Source organism: Hemicordylus capensis, chromosome 4 (assembly GCF_027244095.1).
Source record: "Hemicordylus capensis ecotype Gifberg chromosome 4, rHemCap1.1.pri, whole genome shotgun sequence".
Classification (NCBI taxonomy): domain Eukaryota; kingdom Metazoa; phylum Chordata; class Lepidosauria; order Squamata; family Cordylidae; genus Hemicordylus; species Hemicordylus capensis.
Window position 1 is genome coordinate 291,444,303 of NC_069660.1, and position 18,405 is coordinate 291,462,707.

The 18,405-nt window shown below is 44.0% G+C and overlaps 1 protein-coding gene across 6 annotated transcripts in view; it reads right to left on the reverse strand.

The window, feature by feature from the left end:
* LOC128323826 (nardilysin-like) overlaps positions 1 to 18,405 on the reverse strand; it is a 94,405-nt gene that overhangs the window by 55,248 nt on the left and 20,752 nt on the right. For all 6 annotated transcript variants that reach the window (XR_008306478.1, XR_008306480.1, XR_008306479.1 and 3 more), the window contains exons 2-7: positions 14,279 to 14,678; positions 10,213 to 10,294; positions 8,424 to 8,577; positions 6,352 to 6,425; positions 4,470 to 4,565; positions 2,070 to 2,192 (exon numbers count right to left, since the gene is read on the reverse strand). Coding sequence is in view for 3 of the 6 variants with exons in the window: in XM_053247656.1 (XP_053103631.1) it covers positions 2,070 to 2,192; positions 4,470 to 4,565; positions 6,352 to 6,425; positions 8,424 to 8,577; positions 10,213 to 10,294; positions 14,279 to 14,678 (929 nt within the window). In the remaining 3 variants the exon portion in view is untranslated. The remainder of the gene's footprint in view (positions 1 to 2,069; positions 2,193 to 4,469; positions 4,566 to 6,351; positions 6,426 to 8,423; positions 8,578 to 10,212; positions 10,295 to 14,278; positions 14,679 to 18,405) is intronic.

The following is an 18,405-nucleotide window of genomic DNA, read 5'->3' on the forward strand; positions in this document are numbered from 1 at the left end:
GAATGTTGAACTATTACTTGGATTTTTGTGTGTGCATGTGTCTGTTCCTCATATCCCAACCTGGTCAGTTATTATCCTATGATTTGCCATTTGGGCTCACTTGAACTTCTCAGTTATGACTGGGATAGTGTATATAAGCTTATTTGATTACCCTAAGGGCTGCTTCTTGCATTCCAATGTAGTACATGAACATGCAGATGTATGAGAAGCTATGCACAGAATTTTTCATAGTACAAGAATGGCGTGCTGATACCTTTTCTGTTCAAAACACAAATCTTAGAACAGGCTGTGAGATGTATATAGCTAAAGGTAAGGTAAAGTATGCCGTCAAGTCGATTTTGACTCTTGGCGCCCACAGAGCCCTGTGGTTTTCTTTGGTAGAATACAGGAGGGGTTTACCATTGCCTCCTCCCATGCAGTATGAGATGATGCCTTTCAGCATCTTCCTATGCTGTCCGATATAGGTGTTTCCCATAGTCTGGGAAACATACCAGCAGGGATTTGAACTGGCAACCTTCTGCTTGTTAGTCAAGCATTTCCCTGCTGCGCCACTTAAGGTGGGATGAGATGTGTGTAGCCATCTGCTCAATCTGTTAAAAAGACTCTTGCATGGCCATTCTCAGTTCCACACATGCACGCTCCATACTCAGTGTCAGCAACAGTTCAAGATCAAGCAATAACTTGCTTGAATGAAATTGCCCTGTGGAGGTTCTACTGTGGTTCTCACACTTTATCATAGGCAATGAAGCCAAATGTCTTATTCTTGAATGGCTCGTTTGGGATGCCTTCCATCCTCTGGCCTGAAACAGGCACAACCAACTCCTGCCTAGGTCTTGGAGGCACAGTTTTTAGCCGCTATGGTGCTATGTGGGGAGCAGAGACATTTCTGAATACTTCCCCCCATTTCCCCTATAGGGTCAGCACTAGCCTTCTGTTAGCTCTCCAGCCCACACCTCCCCAGTTGCCCTACATCATCCCAATCCACCCCTTCATTGACCTCTTCCTTGCAAAATAAGACCCAGCTACCCATGCAGTCTTCTTGAGAAGAGAAACTCTCATCTCACTTGCGTTCCTCCTCTCACAAAGTCCCTTGCCCCAGGAAGGCCCCACAAGAGGGGCCCCCTTGCCTTGGTGTGGAGATGCTGGCAGACCTGCTTCTCATGGGGTGTCTTCCTGGTGGTTTAGCTGCAACATGCCCACTTGCTACTGCAGAACATATTGCATCTAACAATGCCAGTGGATTCAGCGACAGTAACATTGCCCCATACTATCACCTGGACCAGTTGCAAGGTGCAACTTAGGTGCACCTTATCTTGGGTTCTGCTTTTACAGCAGAGAAGCTTAAGGCACTGAGCTAATTTCTCCTCACCCCTACAACGGGATTAATAATCTGGAGACAATAATAGAATTTCCTCAAATGTACCATTCTATAATACATATTGAGGTCATTCATACAATCAGAAACTGTGTTCTACCCGGGTTTGGGAGCTGGTTGTGCTCCTAGTTTTTGGTTGTGTGGAAGGTTTTGGTGGGAGGATTTTTGGTTGCATGGAAGGTTTTGGTGGGAGGAAAACCTGGGTAGAAGTGATTGTCTGGAAGCAAGATGCTTCCACACCATCACTTCTACCCAGGTTTCTCCCTTACCTTGCTTCCACTCAATCAGACCTGCTCAACTTTGGCCTCCCAGCTGTTCTTGGACTAAACTCCCAGAATCCCCAGCCACAGTGGCCAATAGCCAGGGATTATGGGAGTTGTAGACCAACATCTGCAGGAGGGCCAAAGTTGAGCAACCCTGTGACACAACCAAAATTTGGGAGCACACAGCTCCTAAAACCTAGGTAGAACAGAGTTTTTGATTGTGTGAATGACTCTATTTTCTTTGGTGGGGTTTCTTCAGTAGGTTATCGTAGAGCCTGTAACCATCTGTCCCTATTATTCAATCCCTATCTTGCCCCATGTTTACTGAATTCACACATTACGACTTCAAGACAGGGAGTAATCATGATTGCATGTACTTTTGTCCCCCAGAGCATCGTAACTCATATGATATATAAAAGGAAATTTTATACCTCTAGACTGGATCACTAGATTCATGTAGTGGGCTGAGTAGTAACGTTGCCTGAAAGCCCTCAGTCTTGCATAGGTGTCAATCTTATTCTTTGCAGGCAGATGTTTAAGAGTCTCTGCATTACCTGGAAAGTAAGGGGTTTATTTCACCACATAGCCTGATCCTAGAAGACTTCTCCTTCTCCTTCTTGAACTGATGCTAAGAGACTGAGCTGCAAATCCAGTCTTCTCTGGTGAGAATTTTGTTTTCACTAGTAACATGATGGCCTTAGGTAAACCACTCCCCAACTGCAATGTGGGAATAATATAAACTTACAAGGTTGTTGTAAGAATTACAGCAAGATACTACATCTGAAGTGCTTTGTACATGCCAGAAGACCTACAGTAATACAAAGCATGATTATGATTGTTATTATCATTTAAGACTGATATTTTGTTTGGTATTTTAAAGCAAAAATCAGTAGGGCTGTGTGAAGCTTTGGGAGCCTATTTGGGGTTGTCCCACACTGACCCATTTCAATGACCTTTGGCCCAAAACAAAGCGCTGTTTGTGGGGACTGAAGTGGGGTTGAAGCAAAGCAAGCTGGGCTGAACCCTTCAGTCCACTGGAACTTCATTTCAGCACCCTTATCCTTACCCCTAAAACTTTTTTTGGGACCAACAGAAAACAATCTCTACTTTAGCTTTTTGGTTCCCACCTTGAGGGATCAATCAACCACATTTGGATGTTGACTTTTTAAAGGACAGGTTTCTCTCTCTCATGCAATCTATGGAATGGTGAGGGTGCTCCTCTTGGGATTTGTACTCCTTTCTGAGGCTGTGACAATTGCTGCAGCTTCAGGAAATACTACAAATCCCAAGAACATCTGTGTAATTCCGGGGCTCCATGGGAAAAGGGTAAAAAAAACCCTTATCATTTCAAAAGTCAAGCTTTGGAAGGTGGCTGCTTGCTCTATCAGGAAGTGAAAAGGTGGGAAAGAGGCTTATCTCCTGTTCCTAGTTTTAAGGGTGCGGTGGGCCAAAGAGTTTGACCTAAAGCAACGGGGTGGGGCCTTGAAGAGGGGTCAAAGGACATGGAGTCTAATGTGGTCCTTCAGAAGCACCAAAGTGGTCTCTGAAGAGAAGCAGGGGTGCTTCACTTAGGGCTACAAATTGGTCCTATAATAAATATCAACAAAATATCAGAATCAGAAAAAGTCCCGTAACGGGGTTCACACACAACCAACCAATTTACAACAGAACCCAAGGAAATAAAATTTCAAATTATATTGTCAAAATAAAATGATCCTAATAAAATATGAACAGTCCAACAAAATGGATTGGTTAACAATCATAAAAACAATATATCTACAAAGTACAAAATTTAAAAACTAATCCATATCAAAGACACAGTTAAAATGTGCCAATGCCTATCCAGCCCGAATCCATATTGAATACACAAGTCCATGGATGATCCAGAGATGTAGTCCGATTTTATAGGCAAATATCCAGTTAGATGCTGTGTTCATAAATTGCCAATTGCTTCCCTTAGGGCGACAAATCAGTCCTATCATGGATATCAACAAAATATCAACATGGAACAAAGTTTATATTCCATTCTTTTATATTGCATTCAAAGGGAACTTCTGGATTGGCCAATCGTAACAGGATACACCCAGATATAATGCCATAATGTGAACAAGGTTTAACTGAGTAACAGGCAGATGGGAAGTTTGCTCCACGTGTTTTTGTTTTTAGGGGAACTTTTTAAAATACTGTAACCATTTGTCCCCACTCTTCAATCACTGCCTTGTCCTGATGTTTATTGTGTGCACACATTATTATGAACTCCACACTGAGAGCAATCATGGCTACATGCACTTATGTCCCACAAAACTTGATTGGATAGACAGGCTTACTTTGTATAATTTGCAAGTGGTAAAATGATTCCTGGACTGTACCATTTCATACTGTAGGCAAGGTGTTGCATGTTCAAATACTGCATTAAACCTCTCAGCACATGGGATATTTATGTCAGGAAGAAGATGTGTAGCCCAGACATCTCCCATATTTTAAAGTATTAAATGTGTGTTTTTCCCCCTTTCATGAGGAAGAATTCAGCCATGTTTCATCCCTTACATGTAGGGGATGAACATGTAGAGTTATACATAACTCTTGAAATAATTTTAATAACTCATTCACTATTTTTGTGAGCCGGCCCTTGAAGGGCCATTTGGAACCAATCTAGGACCAGACAAATGAAACTTTTTGAAAGACAAAAAATACATTTTGAAAGAATTCAAAATTTCAAAATGAAAACCTTTTGGAGATTTCAACATTTTCAAATATTTGGTGCAATGCACCCAACAAGCTCCAAACTCTTCTAAACCTGTATTCATTAACTCTCAGAATATTATACTCACCCCAAAAGAACTTTCGCATAGGATGCCCTGCTTTTGCAAGGCTTCCAAGCAGCAATTCCCTTCTGTTAGCATCTGAGGGCCTTGCTATCTGATACTCTGTTTTAAAGAACACATTAAGTAGTAGAGCTTATGAGGATCATTTCTGCAAGAGGATTGAGTACAAAAGGAAAGAGCATCATACATATACATATAGGAAGCAACAGTGAACTAAATGCCTTGCCTCATTTGACACACCTCAGGAAGAATGAGAATGAGAATGAGAGAGAGAGAGAGAGAAATCAGTTTGCTGTATAAATCTGATGGGATGGATCAGGGAAGTCAGGGGAAGAAGACACCCCTATCAACTTAGTCTCTTCGTCAACAGGGATAGAGGCAGTATCAGAACAGATGTGACCTGTGGAATTTGAAAGAATTTTCTTCTCCTCCCTCCAAGTCCATCAGCATAGTCAAGGCATGATGAAGTGGGTTGAGAAGAGGCCCTTGCTCTCTTGGATAATGTATATCTTTTAAAGCAGGATTCCCAACCTGTTTAAAGAAGTGTACCCCATCTGTTGCAAACAGCTCAGGTACCCCGTAGAGATCTCCCCCCCTCTCCCTCTCACTTTCAATGCTTGCAAAGGTAGATTTTTAAAGGCGGCTGTGCCTCACCAGAGCATGGGGCAAGGCATTTGACACCTCACATAATCCTTGAATGGTCTGTATGTCTTCTGGTCCATTTGGGTCCCACAGGCATTTGTTTTGAGATGACTTAGAAATTGTACCAAATGGGCCAGGTTCAGTTCAGTTTCCTATTCATCACAAAAATAATGCACACCCCTAGTCAATAACATGAGCACATGTTTGCTAATGGAAACTATTTGCTTATGGAAGAAAAAGTAAAGGGATGTAATCAGGACCAAAGGTGTGGACGTTCTGTGATTGGAACTCCTGATGTCTTTTTTTCTTTTTCTTTTTTTTAAAGTAACTTAACAGCTTGATTTGTATCAAGGCCATGGCAAGCAAACTGCTGTAGCCGGGGGGTGGGGATTAATCCTTTGCTCTTGCACTGATTTGCCAACAGATAGACTGGAAATATCTTGGATCCATGGGTTCTTTTTGCTTTAGATGTATGAAGCTAGAAATCTAAAATTTGTTTTGGGTTTTTTGGAGGGTTCAAATCTAAAAATATGATATTAGCTCCCAGGAATGTGGAGTATTGTTCCAGACCAGCATCAGATTACCTTGGCTACAACAGGGGTTCTTGACCTTGGGTCCCCAGATGTTGTTGGACTACAAATCCCATCTTTCCCAAACACAATGGCCAAAGGGCATAACAAAGAAAAAATTGGTCACAGTAACCATAACAGATCGTACTTATCCTCAAAGATAAGAGACTGGTCCTAGATAAAGGAATTATTTCTTTGTGCTTGTCACTCATGCCATTGTCCCAATTAATACACAGAATTCATATCAGAGTGTGAATGTAACTTTACCTCTTATAATGACTTATAGCTGGATCCTTCACACATTTATTCAACATAAAGTCCCACTGGGTTCTGTGGAACGCATGTCCTGCAGATATGATTAGAACTGCAGTCTTTCAGTTGTTTACCTAGTTTGGTGTGTTCCGGGAATAGTTAAAATTATTACACTCCCAAATTTATTGTCTACAATCCAACCTAAAGTTAAACACATTTAAAGCCATTGATTTCAAGGGGCTTAAGTATGCTTAAATCTAGTTGGATTGTGGCCATTGTGTCTAAATATTACTTTTATGAAGTTATATAACAGGCAGGTCATCCAAATTTCACAGCACTACTATGAAACCTTGATAAGATTGTGTCCCTCAAGAACGTCAAGAAAACCATTAATTAAAAAGCAAGATTAAGCTCATTTGTTTTACCACTATCCACAGCTTCAACTTCCCGGTTAATTGCATCCTTAATCATCAGTGGGTGAATGAAGAATTGTGCCCATCTACAAAAGATAAGAAAACAACAGGAAAGCAGGTGGTTGCTATTCTGTTGAATAGGCAAAATAGAAACGTTTTCTTTTGAAAAATATGGACACTTACTGTTTTAATTAAAAAGATCAGCATACCTGAGGAGCAATGGTCCCTGCTAGACTTGATATGAACTTTTTAAAAAGAAATTTGTGCTCAATATTATAGTTTCAGATAGGGCTGTGGGTAGGGGTGTCCACAAAACTGGTTTTGCTGGTTCGGTTTGAATCTGAACCAGATTCGAACTGATCCAGCCCAGTTCTGGTTTGGTTCTGGTCAAACCAGATCTGGTCTGGTTTGAGCTCTGGACTGGTTTGAACTGGTTTGTGGACCCATTCAGGGTATACTGGTAAAAGGAATCCGGTAAGGATTCCCCTTTACTAGTAAAGGGGCAGGGGGGCTTCCCTAAACCTAGAGGACAGGAGAGGAATCTGTAGTACTGACAAATAGCAGCCGCAGCCATGGGGTGGCAGCAGCTCAGCCCCCAACCCAGCTGCCCCCCCCCCCGAGTAGCCAGGGCCAGCAGAGTCCTGGTTTAGGTATTAACTGGCCTGGTTCTGGCCTCCGCACATGTGTGGAGGCCAGAACCAGGCCGTAGGCAATCCAAACTGGGCCCCTGCTGGCCCTGGATACTCTGGCGGAAGCAAGCGGAGGCCCCGCTGCCCCCCCTCCATGGCTCCCAGTGCCACCAGTATTTATAAGTACTAAAGACTGCCCTCCCACCTAATCTAGGCTTAGGAAGCCCCTACCCCATCCCTTTAGTGATAAAAAGGAATCCTAACCAGATTCCTCTTCACCAGTACGCCCCCGAACAGGTAGGAACCGGGGCCAGTCCAGTCCAAACCCGGACCAACTCCCCACTTTGAGGGGCTAGGCTGGTTCAAACTCCCTGTGCCTTCTACTACCTGCAGAGGCATCAAAGACTACTTTAATAAAGAGAAATATACCACTATGGCCCCTTTGCTGACTGTGGTAAGACCCCTTACTCCCTCTCAAAGTTCACACACTTTTGGGGATTCCTTGCACCCTCGACTAAAGTGTCAAATTTCCTCTCTCATTTTGGCCGCCATGAAACACCTGAGTGAAAATGGAGGAGGGTATTAATTTCCATCATGACTAGATCATCCTTTCTATTGTATTTACCTGAATCCAAAACTAGTTCTTGGATCCTTTTCCCAAGTTCTTTGATGCTGGCGGAGGGGTGGGGTTCATCCGAAATTTGGGGTCTTCTTCCTTTTGGGTAAGTTGTATAACCTATATTTAACTCATATTTTTAAAGGGGGTCATCTTAAATTCAGGGTCGTCTTCTATTCAGGTAAATGCGGGCTTCTCAGAATAATCCCGATGGCCATTTATTTATATATCTGTTTATTTTTCAAATGTGTAGACCACCTCAAACATCCCTCTTGGGGCGGCTGACACATCCACCATATTTCCAATGAATCCCTTTACTGCTTGTGTGTAGATGTAATGGCAAGCCTGAATCTTATATCAGAGAGCATAATAAACTGTTTTATATCGAATCAGACTCTTGGTCCATCTAGATCAGTGTTTTCTACACTGACTGGCAGAAGCTCTACAGTGTTTCGGACAGGGTTCTTTCTCTTCGGTAATGATGCCAAAGACTGAATCTGGTATTTTCTCTCCTGCTACAGCACCTTTCCAACATGCAGATTTGACCTGGGTTCTCCCCAGACCTAATGCAGCACTCTAATCACTACGCCACATTGGCTCTCCTAATCTTCACTACTGCCTCCTCCACTTCCTTCTATCAGAGCATGTAAGCCAATGACAGCCAGAGGGCTTCTATGTTTCTAAAGCTCATATCAACCATAGGAAGAGAATAGTCATAGTCAGCGATTTGCAAAGGTATGGGAAAGGTCTGGCAGCATTCAAAGCTGATTGTGCTGATGGATCTCCTACTAGTTATTTAGTAAATGAACCCAATATTTTGTGTTGTGCTTCTCATCCACCTGTCAAGAGCTTCTTTAAAATATTTCTTCTGGATATCAAACTGGAAAATCGTTTTTTCTGTGTCTGTCGAAGCATTGTCTGCGCCTCCATGCTTCTTTAAGAATGTATCAAACCCGTTCTCGTCTGGGTATTTCTGACTACCCATGAATACCACTGAAATGAAAGAATTGGACTTGGTCAGCTAAAAGTTATGCACTGCAATCCACAGATAGCGGTATGCTTAGAAAACACATGCAATGGCTGTAAAGCTGGTGAATTAATTTCAATAAACCCATTTCACACACGTGTCCCTTGAAGTGAGATGTAAGGCTCCTACAGCAGGAGAAGCCTCTGCTCTCACTGAAAAGCCTGTGCCTTTGAGCCAAAACAAAAAATAAACAAAATAGGGGTGGGTGAGTGGGCGGGCTGCAATGCCTTATAAGTTCTTCAGTGCAGCCCCCAATTGGGAGTGGGTTCTGCAATATTGGGGCCACTACAGAGAAGTCTCTGCTTTACATCCTGCTTGATTTCTCAGAACATATAGATGCTCTGAGTCCTATGGGAAGAGATTTTTCTAAAGTATATGGAAGCAGGCCATTGACTGTTTATTAATCAGTTTGTTTATTTTTATTTCTTAAATTTTTATACTGCCCAATCTAAATTAATAGTGCTAGACAGTTCTTTTGGCCCTCAGATGATTCTTTTAAAACAAGAATGCATAAGTGAAAAGAAAAATAAATTTGATATTTAGAAAACCAAAATATTAAAAGAGAAAGGGGCTGTAGTGACCAGTCTCTCCCCCTCCCCAAACACTAAAAAGTTAACTGGAAGTGAACCCTGTCTTGACTGATAGGCTGGTGAACTCCAGGGCTCAGCCAATCAGCACACCAGGTAGGTGGGACTTAGAGAGCAGTTGCCAGGAAGAAGAGAGTTTTTTGTGAGAGAAGAAGCTAGGCTGGAGGTGCACAGGAAGATATGTGGCAATGGCTGCAGGAGGACAACTGTAAAGCCTGAGAAGACAGGATTAGAGGAAGCTTGAAGTCTCATTAGGAGTTGGTGAGTTCAAGGAAAAGGGAAGTTTAGTCTACGGGGAAGTTTGTTTAGTCAGACATTGTGTTAGGGATGTTATATTTCTTTGGTGTGTGTGCTCTGCATATTCTAGATACGATTCTATTGTAGTTTACCTGCAATGTAATTGAAATAAGAAACACTAGCCTATGTTCAATACACCTAGGGCATTGCAAAAGCCTCTTTAAACATTTAAGCATGCATTAAGACAACCTGTTTTTGTAATCCTACTAAGTATTCTTAAGTATCTAAAAGCTGAGAAAGCCTCAGATGGAAGCAGCCTGTAGTAATTGAATCAAACTGGTTTTTTTTAAAGTTCTTTTCTTTTGACAAGCCTCTCCGAGTTGGTTTTTAACTCAGGAAAAGAAGGGGCAAGGGGGAATTTCGCTGGTGCAAACACATCCTCCAATGTTCAGCAGCTATCAGTTTTCTCACCATGTGTAGGCTTGCATGTGGAAGATTTTTGTACTTGTCCAGAAGCCAAATTAAGAGAGTTTTTTTCTGGGTTATCCCACCCCAAGCCCAGAGAGTGTCTGTAGACAAAAGGGGAGGTAGTGGCAGCATTTTGAACCTACCAATAATACAAACTAGTTTTAGGAGAAGCCTAGCCAGGCAGCTCAGCAGGGATAATTCAGCATTTCTTTCCCTCACGCAAGCTTGCTCTGAGACAAAGGCTTTAATTCGCTACAGGGGCATATAGCATTTTTATTATAGAAGTATGTTTTTGAGGCAGCTACATACTGTGTTCCAAAAAATGGGCTAATCCAGGTAAATCATCAGGGTCAGAGAAACTACCAACGCAAACCGCAAGGGCAGCTGCAGACTGCAATAAAAATAGAGAGAGTTGGCATTACTTCACAAAGCAAAATGATATACTTTTGATCCAGTAGAAAAGAATTCCATATCTGTCACAATGCTACCCTATTTCCCCTAAGCAGAAATAAAAAAAACGCAGCTCAAGACTATACTACATTTTTCTATAATTCTGGTTTCAGGAGAAGTCAGGCAGAGTGAGAAGTCATAGAGAGGGTGGGAAGCACTATCCTCCCTCTTATTGGCTCCAGACAGATTATGGAATGATGTGGTAGAATCCTGAGGTGCTACCACTTCAGACTGGAATTGGAACCTGGCATTTTCTTATCCCGTGTATAAAGCACCGAACGTCCTGCAATGCAAAAAGTCAGAATACTATAGAAAAAGGTTATAGCCCAGCTTGCTCCTTTCTATGCTAAGTTTCTATTTCAAGGGATTTTTTTTTAAATGTAGAGAAGCATTTTAAAATATAACGCTTGATCGATCTCAAGTCTTGACATGGTATAACCCATTTGATATCTTTAGTAGAGATGCACACAAATTTTTTTTGGCAATTCAATTCAACATTGAATCAAATTGCAAAAACTCAAATCGATTCATTCAAACAGGTTGCCATTGCTGATTGGTTCGATGAATCAAATTGGAAATGGGGGGGGGGATTGTGATTCACCCATAGGTAACAATGGGTAACTTAAATCGCCACATTGTTCCCCATGGATAGGACTTAAGGACACCAAAGTGGGTTGGGTGGTAGGGCATGATGGGTGATACGTACTACCCAACCCGGAAAAGAAATGGGCAAACAGGCAATTTTTAATTTTAAAAAAATCTTTCCCCCCAAAAGGCCATAGGATCCTATGGGGGTTTAGGTTAAAAAAAATTTAATCGCCTGCTGGTCTGTTTCTTTTGTGGGTTGGATGTTAGGTAGCACCTGTCATGCTGTACCACCCAACCCAGGTTGGTGTCCTAGGACCTTCCCATGGGGAACAATGGGGTGATTCGAGTTACCCATAGTTCCCTATGGGTGAAACAAGCAGAATGCACACATTTTAAGTTCCTGCCTTGAAAAACAACACTGCAGAACAGAAGTATACACAGTCTCTCCCAACACAGAACACACATTTCAAAGACAACGCAAAGTGGCCAAAAAAGGATCACTGACCCAGAATCTACTGCCAGCCACGGTGCCTGCTTGCACTGCAATAACATCATTGGTACAAGTTGCTCTCTCTCACACAATTATGACTCCTTATGTTCCTAGCATTGCAAAAGCTACCACAGAAGCATCTTAGCAGCAAGCATAGTCATACACTCAAAGGGAGCAATTTCAGCCACATTTTTGACTCAGTACACCTTGCAACAAATGCAGATTGCAGAGCAGACCAGAGCAGTGAGTGAAGCTCAAGTTAGTCTCAACGTTAGACATGGAGCTCATCACTGCGATCGCCAAGAAATATTACACAGAGGGCTGCCACTCTCCATTGCTCTCCACAACAGCATCACACAAACAGACCAAACTACAACTCTAGGAAGGAAGGAAGGCACCCAAGTTCTGCCTTTGTCAATCTGAGATCCAGCAAAACCAGATAGTTAACAGCAAGCAACAGCACACTAAGCATAGCAAGCACATTATTCTTAGTTACTCAGTGCTGAGAAAAACCCCAAATCAAATCTTCCTTCCTTCCACCCTACCTGCCACAGAATGACAGGAGGACAGAGCAGTCGTGCCCTGATGGACTAATGGTCCGACAAGAAAAAAAGCCCCTAGAAGTCTTATTTCTCCTCTTCCTCTCGCGTAAGTGTACATCCCTGCCTGCCTCCCTGTGTCTGGATAACATCATGGCCTCAGATTGGTGCTGGGCCCCAGCTGACAGCCTGACACACGGGTCAGGGCACCACTCCATCATCTCATAATCGGTCATGGCAGTGGCATGCATGCGTGTCTGTGAGTGTCAGCAGCACATATGTGTAGACTGTGACACATCTGGATTTGGGGTTGGCCAGGGCGGGCGAGCTGCCTATGGTGTTGGAGTGGGTAGGGGTGACCATGAGTCACTCACCCTCCATGGCCAGCTCAGGATAGCCCAGCAATGGGAGGCTGGCCTTCAGGAAGACCGGCCACTCCACCATTTCAGCACCCAAGCATGATTTATGGGGTGTTACCATGCCCCCAGCCATGGAGAACTCTCTCGCTCTGTATGCTGCTTGGTGGGCATGAGAGGAACCATCCAGCAACTGTTGCCTAGTCCGGCCAGACTTGGCAACGTTTTGCCCCAAACCTGATCGGCTCCATCTCCTGGCCTGCCACTAGCTCCTGCAGCTACTGCAGCACACAATGCTCATCACAGCTTCTGGGTTCAGTGGGCTCCTCCTGTCCCCTGGCTAGGTGCCAAGGAACCCCTCTGTGAACCACAGGGTGGAACACAGAGGCATACAGAACTGCTGGCTCACTTGGCCCTGCCAGGGACACCACACTGCTGGAATGGGAAGCGGTGATGATACTGCTGCTAGGGGTGGACTGCACACAAGCACTAGGTGCTCCAGTTGCTGCCTCCTAGTGTGCCCCAGCCTCCTATACTCAGCTTGCCTGACCTTGCAACCAGGAGGTCCCTCCACCTGGGCAGCTGGTCAGGGGTGACCACGTTGCCCTTCATCCTTGGGTCACATAGGCAGGATAACACATGCTCTGCTTTTTTATCCGTGGGTGTCTTTAGCTGATCCACCACTCTAGTCCTCAGCCGACTTGTCAAGGCGATTGCTTCCTAAGTGGTCAGTGTGGTCTGGAGCTCACCCATTGTCTTCTCGAGGAAAAGAGCAGTGGGCAAAGCCTGGCTCAGTGTTGCTGCCTTGGCACACAAGCCACTGGCTGTCTAAGAATAAGAAAATAAAATTGCGAGTAGCATCTAGTTAAAGCCACTGGTGCTGCTGGTACAATTAAAAAATAATAATAGAAAAAGAAAATAATTAAGCAGTTGGTACTGCAAATCAAAAGGTGTTGGTTTCCCTCCGAAATTGAGAGACAGATAAGCCCAGTAGGCACTCTCTCTCTCTCTCTCTGCTCATTGGGGGCCGGGTGGGCAAGCAGGCCCAGACCACCACCACCACTCTGCTCTCAGTGCTGCTAAAGTATCTCTCTGATCCCTTTCTCCTTAGGCGCAAAAGCAATGACTCTCTCTGCCTCATAGCAGACCCTTATATACATTTTGAAAATCCCTCCTTTGGCCTCCTCTCTCCCTGCTTCCTCTGTCCAGCCAATGGGGGCACAGTTGTCCATGCCAACACTTGATTTGAATGACAACAAGCCAACCAAGGAAATCTCAAACCAATTGGAAGCCAGTGCCAGAAAGCCAACCAGCAAGGGGAAAACACGGAGACAAAATCTTACCCTTGATATGAATCACTCAAATTAATTCACATCGAAGCGGGGCTGATTCAATTCTATCTCAAATCAGCCCTTCTATTTTAGGGGTGATTTGATTTGAGTCAAATTTGCTAATCGCCCCTGATTCAGTGCAAATTGATTCATGCACAAATGGAATTGCACATCTCTATTCTTTAGGACATGGACACGTAATTTGCAGACCATTCTATTGCATATTGCAGACCAGGCCACCAGCTCAGTAAGCATTGCCTTTATGCTGCTTGGTTTCAGGATGACACTATATGATGCAGCAGTTTCATGAAACCAGCAGGAATTGGTGCAATCCTTCCTGCCCTCACTCTGCCCCCTTCTTTGCCTGTCTGCTGGGGGGAAATGGCTGTCACTCCCCACTGAGACATCAGGAAGTACCACTGTAATTTCACCCCCTTTTGCTTCTTCCTGAAAATTACCAAAATGATCCCCAAATTTGCTACCTACATTTGGTCATGAAATGTGTGTGTGTGTGTGTGCGCGCGCGGGTGCGGGGGGGGGGTACATTTGCTCAGCCCTACATGTTTGGATAAAGACAAAGCTTCTCTGTCGGACATACAGTTGTGTTGCTTTATAATATACCTGCTTTTCAGTACTGCCCATTTTTCTGGCATCTTCTTTTTTCACTAGTTTTTCCAATAGTTCAGGCTTAGTGACATGTGTTCCTCCGGGCTCTACAGCATCGTCTTCAACAATGCCATCACTACCAAGATCTTTTTCTAAATCTTCAATAGTCCCATCACTTCCAATTTCTCCACCATAATCCACAACATCTTCAACATTCCCAGAGTCTCCAAATCCTTCTCCATCCCCATCTTTTTCATCTTCCTCCTCATTGCTGCTTTCCTTTTTTCTAGGCAGATTTTCTTCTTCATCTTCCTCAGAAGACATGTCATCTTCGGACTCATCAGAAGAACCAGAATCATCCATGGCCAAATCAGAAATCAACAGCACATTCATCTCATTTTTTAACTGAATATACCTGCAAAAATAATTAAATGAATATTTTGATACCTCTGTTGTGCCCTATCTGCACTACAAACATAAACAATGTTTTGCACTTTGGATGCCATGGCTTCTCCCACAGGACGCTGAGAATTTCAGTTTGGTGAGGTGGTGACAATTCTCTGCCCTACTTCTGTCCCTCCATAGAACTATTAGTCCCCAGGTACTTGAGGAGAGAGAAACAGTTTTAAGTATGTAGCATACACATTTCTTTTGACTACTGAATAAGGCAATAGAAATCTTGTGGAACTGGGTTGTGGAAAGTTTCCTGTAAGCACCAGGATGATTCCCTGTAATTGAGAATTGGAACTTGTTTTTTTTGTTAAACCAGATTAACCAGATCAAGTGCTTTTTGTTAAATTAAGTTTGCATTGTGAACATGTCCTTTAGAGTTTTTATATTTCTGATTTTATTGATGTTAAGGTGAATACAAAGCTCGGCCTTGGTGAGACATTTCATCATAAAAATGTCATCATGCTTTGTCTGCCTTTGCTATTTGAAACGTTTCTTTCTACTCTCAAAGTGATTTTTCCAACATTATAATAAATCATGGCTGACATCCAAACTGTGCATATGCAGCTTTAAAAAGGCATGTGAGCAGTGCTAGGATCTGAAGTATCAGTACTTCTGAAGTATCAGTACTCCTGTGTGGGGGGGGGGGATTTTCAATGAATCCCCTACCCCAGAAGCACTCTGTTTGACCTGGTACTGGGTTTCTGAGGGCTGAGTTTTCCATATCCACGTTGCATGGTATACTTCTGGGTGCAGAGAGATCAGCAAGTACTACTATGCAGTATTAGCCACACTTCAGAAGCAGAAGTGCTAGAGCTGTGAAGATACCTTTTCTAGCTGCAAGCGCACAGCATTAGTTAAGATGTCAGCCGTTAACAACAGTAGGATGGAATCCTAAGCAGATGGAGGTTCAGATAGCAGATTCTTGGCTCCTTGTCCCAATCCTGCAATTGGAATTTGATTCATATAGCTTCAGAGTCTGGTTCTAATTCTAACTGGACACACTTTGCCTTCCCGCACGGCAGCTCTAGATCCCAATTATCAGTGCTGTCTTCTTTTTCTCTCACTGAATGGAATGAGTGGTGTTGGGTGAGAGGGATTGTATCAGCTGCTGTAGAAGAGCCTTCCATAAAATAAATGTGTGCTGTGTGAAGAAGTACATTGGAACATAGGAAGCTGCCATATACTGAGTCAGACCATTGGTCTATCTAGCTCAGTATTGTCTACACTCTACACAGACTGGCAGTGGCTTCTCCAAGGTTGCGGGCAGGAATCTCTCAGCCCTATCTTGAAGAAGCCAGAGATGGAACTTGGAACCTTCTGCTCTTCCCAGAGCAGCTCCACCCCGAGGGGAATATCTTCCAGTGCTCACACTTCTAGTCTCCCGTTCATATGCAACCAGGGCAGACCCTGCTTAGCTAAGGGGTCAAGTTATGCTTGCTACCATGAGATCAGCTCTCCAGTACTTTCTATCAGCCTCATCCAGACATTGTAAAATCACCCCACTGTAGCTGCATACAGTGGGGCCAAGGGAGAGGAAGTCCCACCCCGGCACATCAACCAGCAGCGTGCCCTGCCACTCATGCTTACAGTACAGCTTATCTGAAGGTGGAAAAGCCCAATACATGATGGCAGTGATTGCGAGAGTGGTGGGATGCAGGGTTGAGTGATGCAGTGGAGGGCAGGACTTCCTCCCCCTTCACCCCACTGTACATGGCTACAGTGAGGCAATTTTATCACATCTGAAGGCAGTAGTGGCCAGTGCAGGCACCGTGGGGGGTGGGGTGGGGAAGGTGAGAGGCACCTTTACGCATAAATTAGAAGGTGCTTATCTCTGCTGCGGCAGCACTTGCAAACTGCTCCGAGCAGCAGCTCACCATCCAGCACTGCCTGTGGCGGGGGATTGGCTCTGCCACTCAACTGGCCATTGGCAGGAGATCAGCTCTGTGGAAGCCAGGTGAGCTGCAGAGCCGATTCCCCAGCGCAGGGAGTGCTGGGCCGTGCGCTGCAGTTCAGAGCAGCTTGTAGGGGCTGCCAGAGTGGAGGTAACAGGTAAACCCCTTCTAATTTATCTTTATCTAATCTATCTATCTATCTGTCTATCCATCTATCTATCTATTATATATTTTTATACCACCTGATATGTATATCTCTAGGCAGTGTACAAAATTTAAAATATTTAAAAGTCACACATTAAAATACATGACAATAAAAACCATCGAATAAAAATTATTAAAACCAGTTTTTTTTAAAAGTATTAAAATTATTAAAATTAATTCAAATTAAAAGCCTGAGAGAACAGGAGGGGCACCTTTAATTTATGCTTAAAGGTGCCTCTCGCTCCTCCCCGCCCCCGCCCCCCCACCGTGGTGCCCACACTGGCCACTGTCATGGGCATGCTGGAAGACTCCGAGGACGAGCTGGAGATAGAGACAGAGCTGACAGCAGAGGAGGGTGGGCAAGGACCAGAGGTGGCAAAGGAGAGTGGGTCTGAAGCACAGGGAGTCGAAGATGAGTTACAGCTGGGTGAGGCAGATCTTGTGGAGGAGGTGTGAGCTAAGAAGACTCATGCGTATAACAACAGGCAAAGCTGCTGACTCAGCAACTCTTAATTAACAGGACCAGGGGGCTCAGCCTATTTAAGACGCCTGTGACATGCATTCCCTGCTGATAGCAACAACAGTTTCTTGCGTGCTAATTGGCTGTGTTCCTGTATTGCCTTGACTGTGTTTGGACCTTGGACTGTGTTGACCTTGCCTGTGGATTTCACTTTGGACTCTGCTGGACTTTGGACTGACTCGGACTGGACCTGGTTTGGAGAATTTATTCCTGTTGAATTTTGCTGTGCTGCTTCTGTCCGCGTTGCACTTCGTCTGGCTAGCCTGACAGATTTACAACAGCCACGACTGTCTGAATGAGGCTCTTGTTTGTCTTGAAACTGCTGCCAGTCAGTGTCACTGGGGGACTCTTGGCTCTAGTACCATGGCAGTGGAATAAACATCGTTCTCTATCCGCTGTCTCCACGCCATGCATCATTTTTGAAAATTCCCCCCAATTCATCTTTTTCCTAAATCCAAAGGCTTCAAGCATTTTAGCCTTTCTGTTGAGTGAAGCTGATCCAGCACCTTTGCTGGCTTCTCCTTTCCGCACCTTTCCCAGCTCTATGACATGGCAGCCCATTTTGTCTATCAGCAGATGGCCAGAACTATGCACACTGCAAACATGGACGCACCAGTCCTTTATGGCGTTCCCAAATTCTGATTAAGAAACCCTAATTATCTGTTGGTTAGCTGAAGCTGCAATTCAGAGAATTTGTGCCTAACTAATTGACATGACGTGCAGCAGTATGGAGCTGTTGTGCCCCTCATCAGAACTGCTGTGGATGAGCCCTGAAGCTGTAGAAAATGGGCAGTTGCATATGCATTGCAGTAGCAAGTAGTGCTACTGCTGTATCTACCATTGTTGCTAAATGGCAGCAGCACTGCTTGCACAACAGCCATTCTCTACAGTGTCAGGCCTGCCTTATGAGTCTGCAGCAGTCCCAGGGTGCAGGAGCTCCATACCATTGAAAGTCATGTCAGCCATTGATAATACAGAAGTAGGGATAGCCAAGGTTTCTCTTAGCCCTTTTATCCATGGATCATTTTTTCTTGTCCTGCCAAATTATCCAGACTGGTGAAAATCCAAACAGA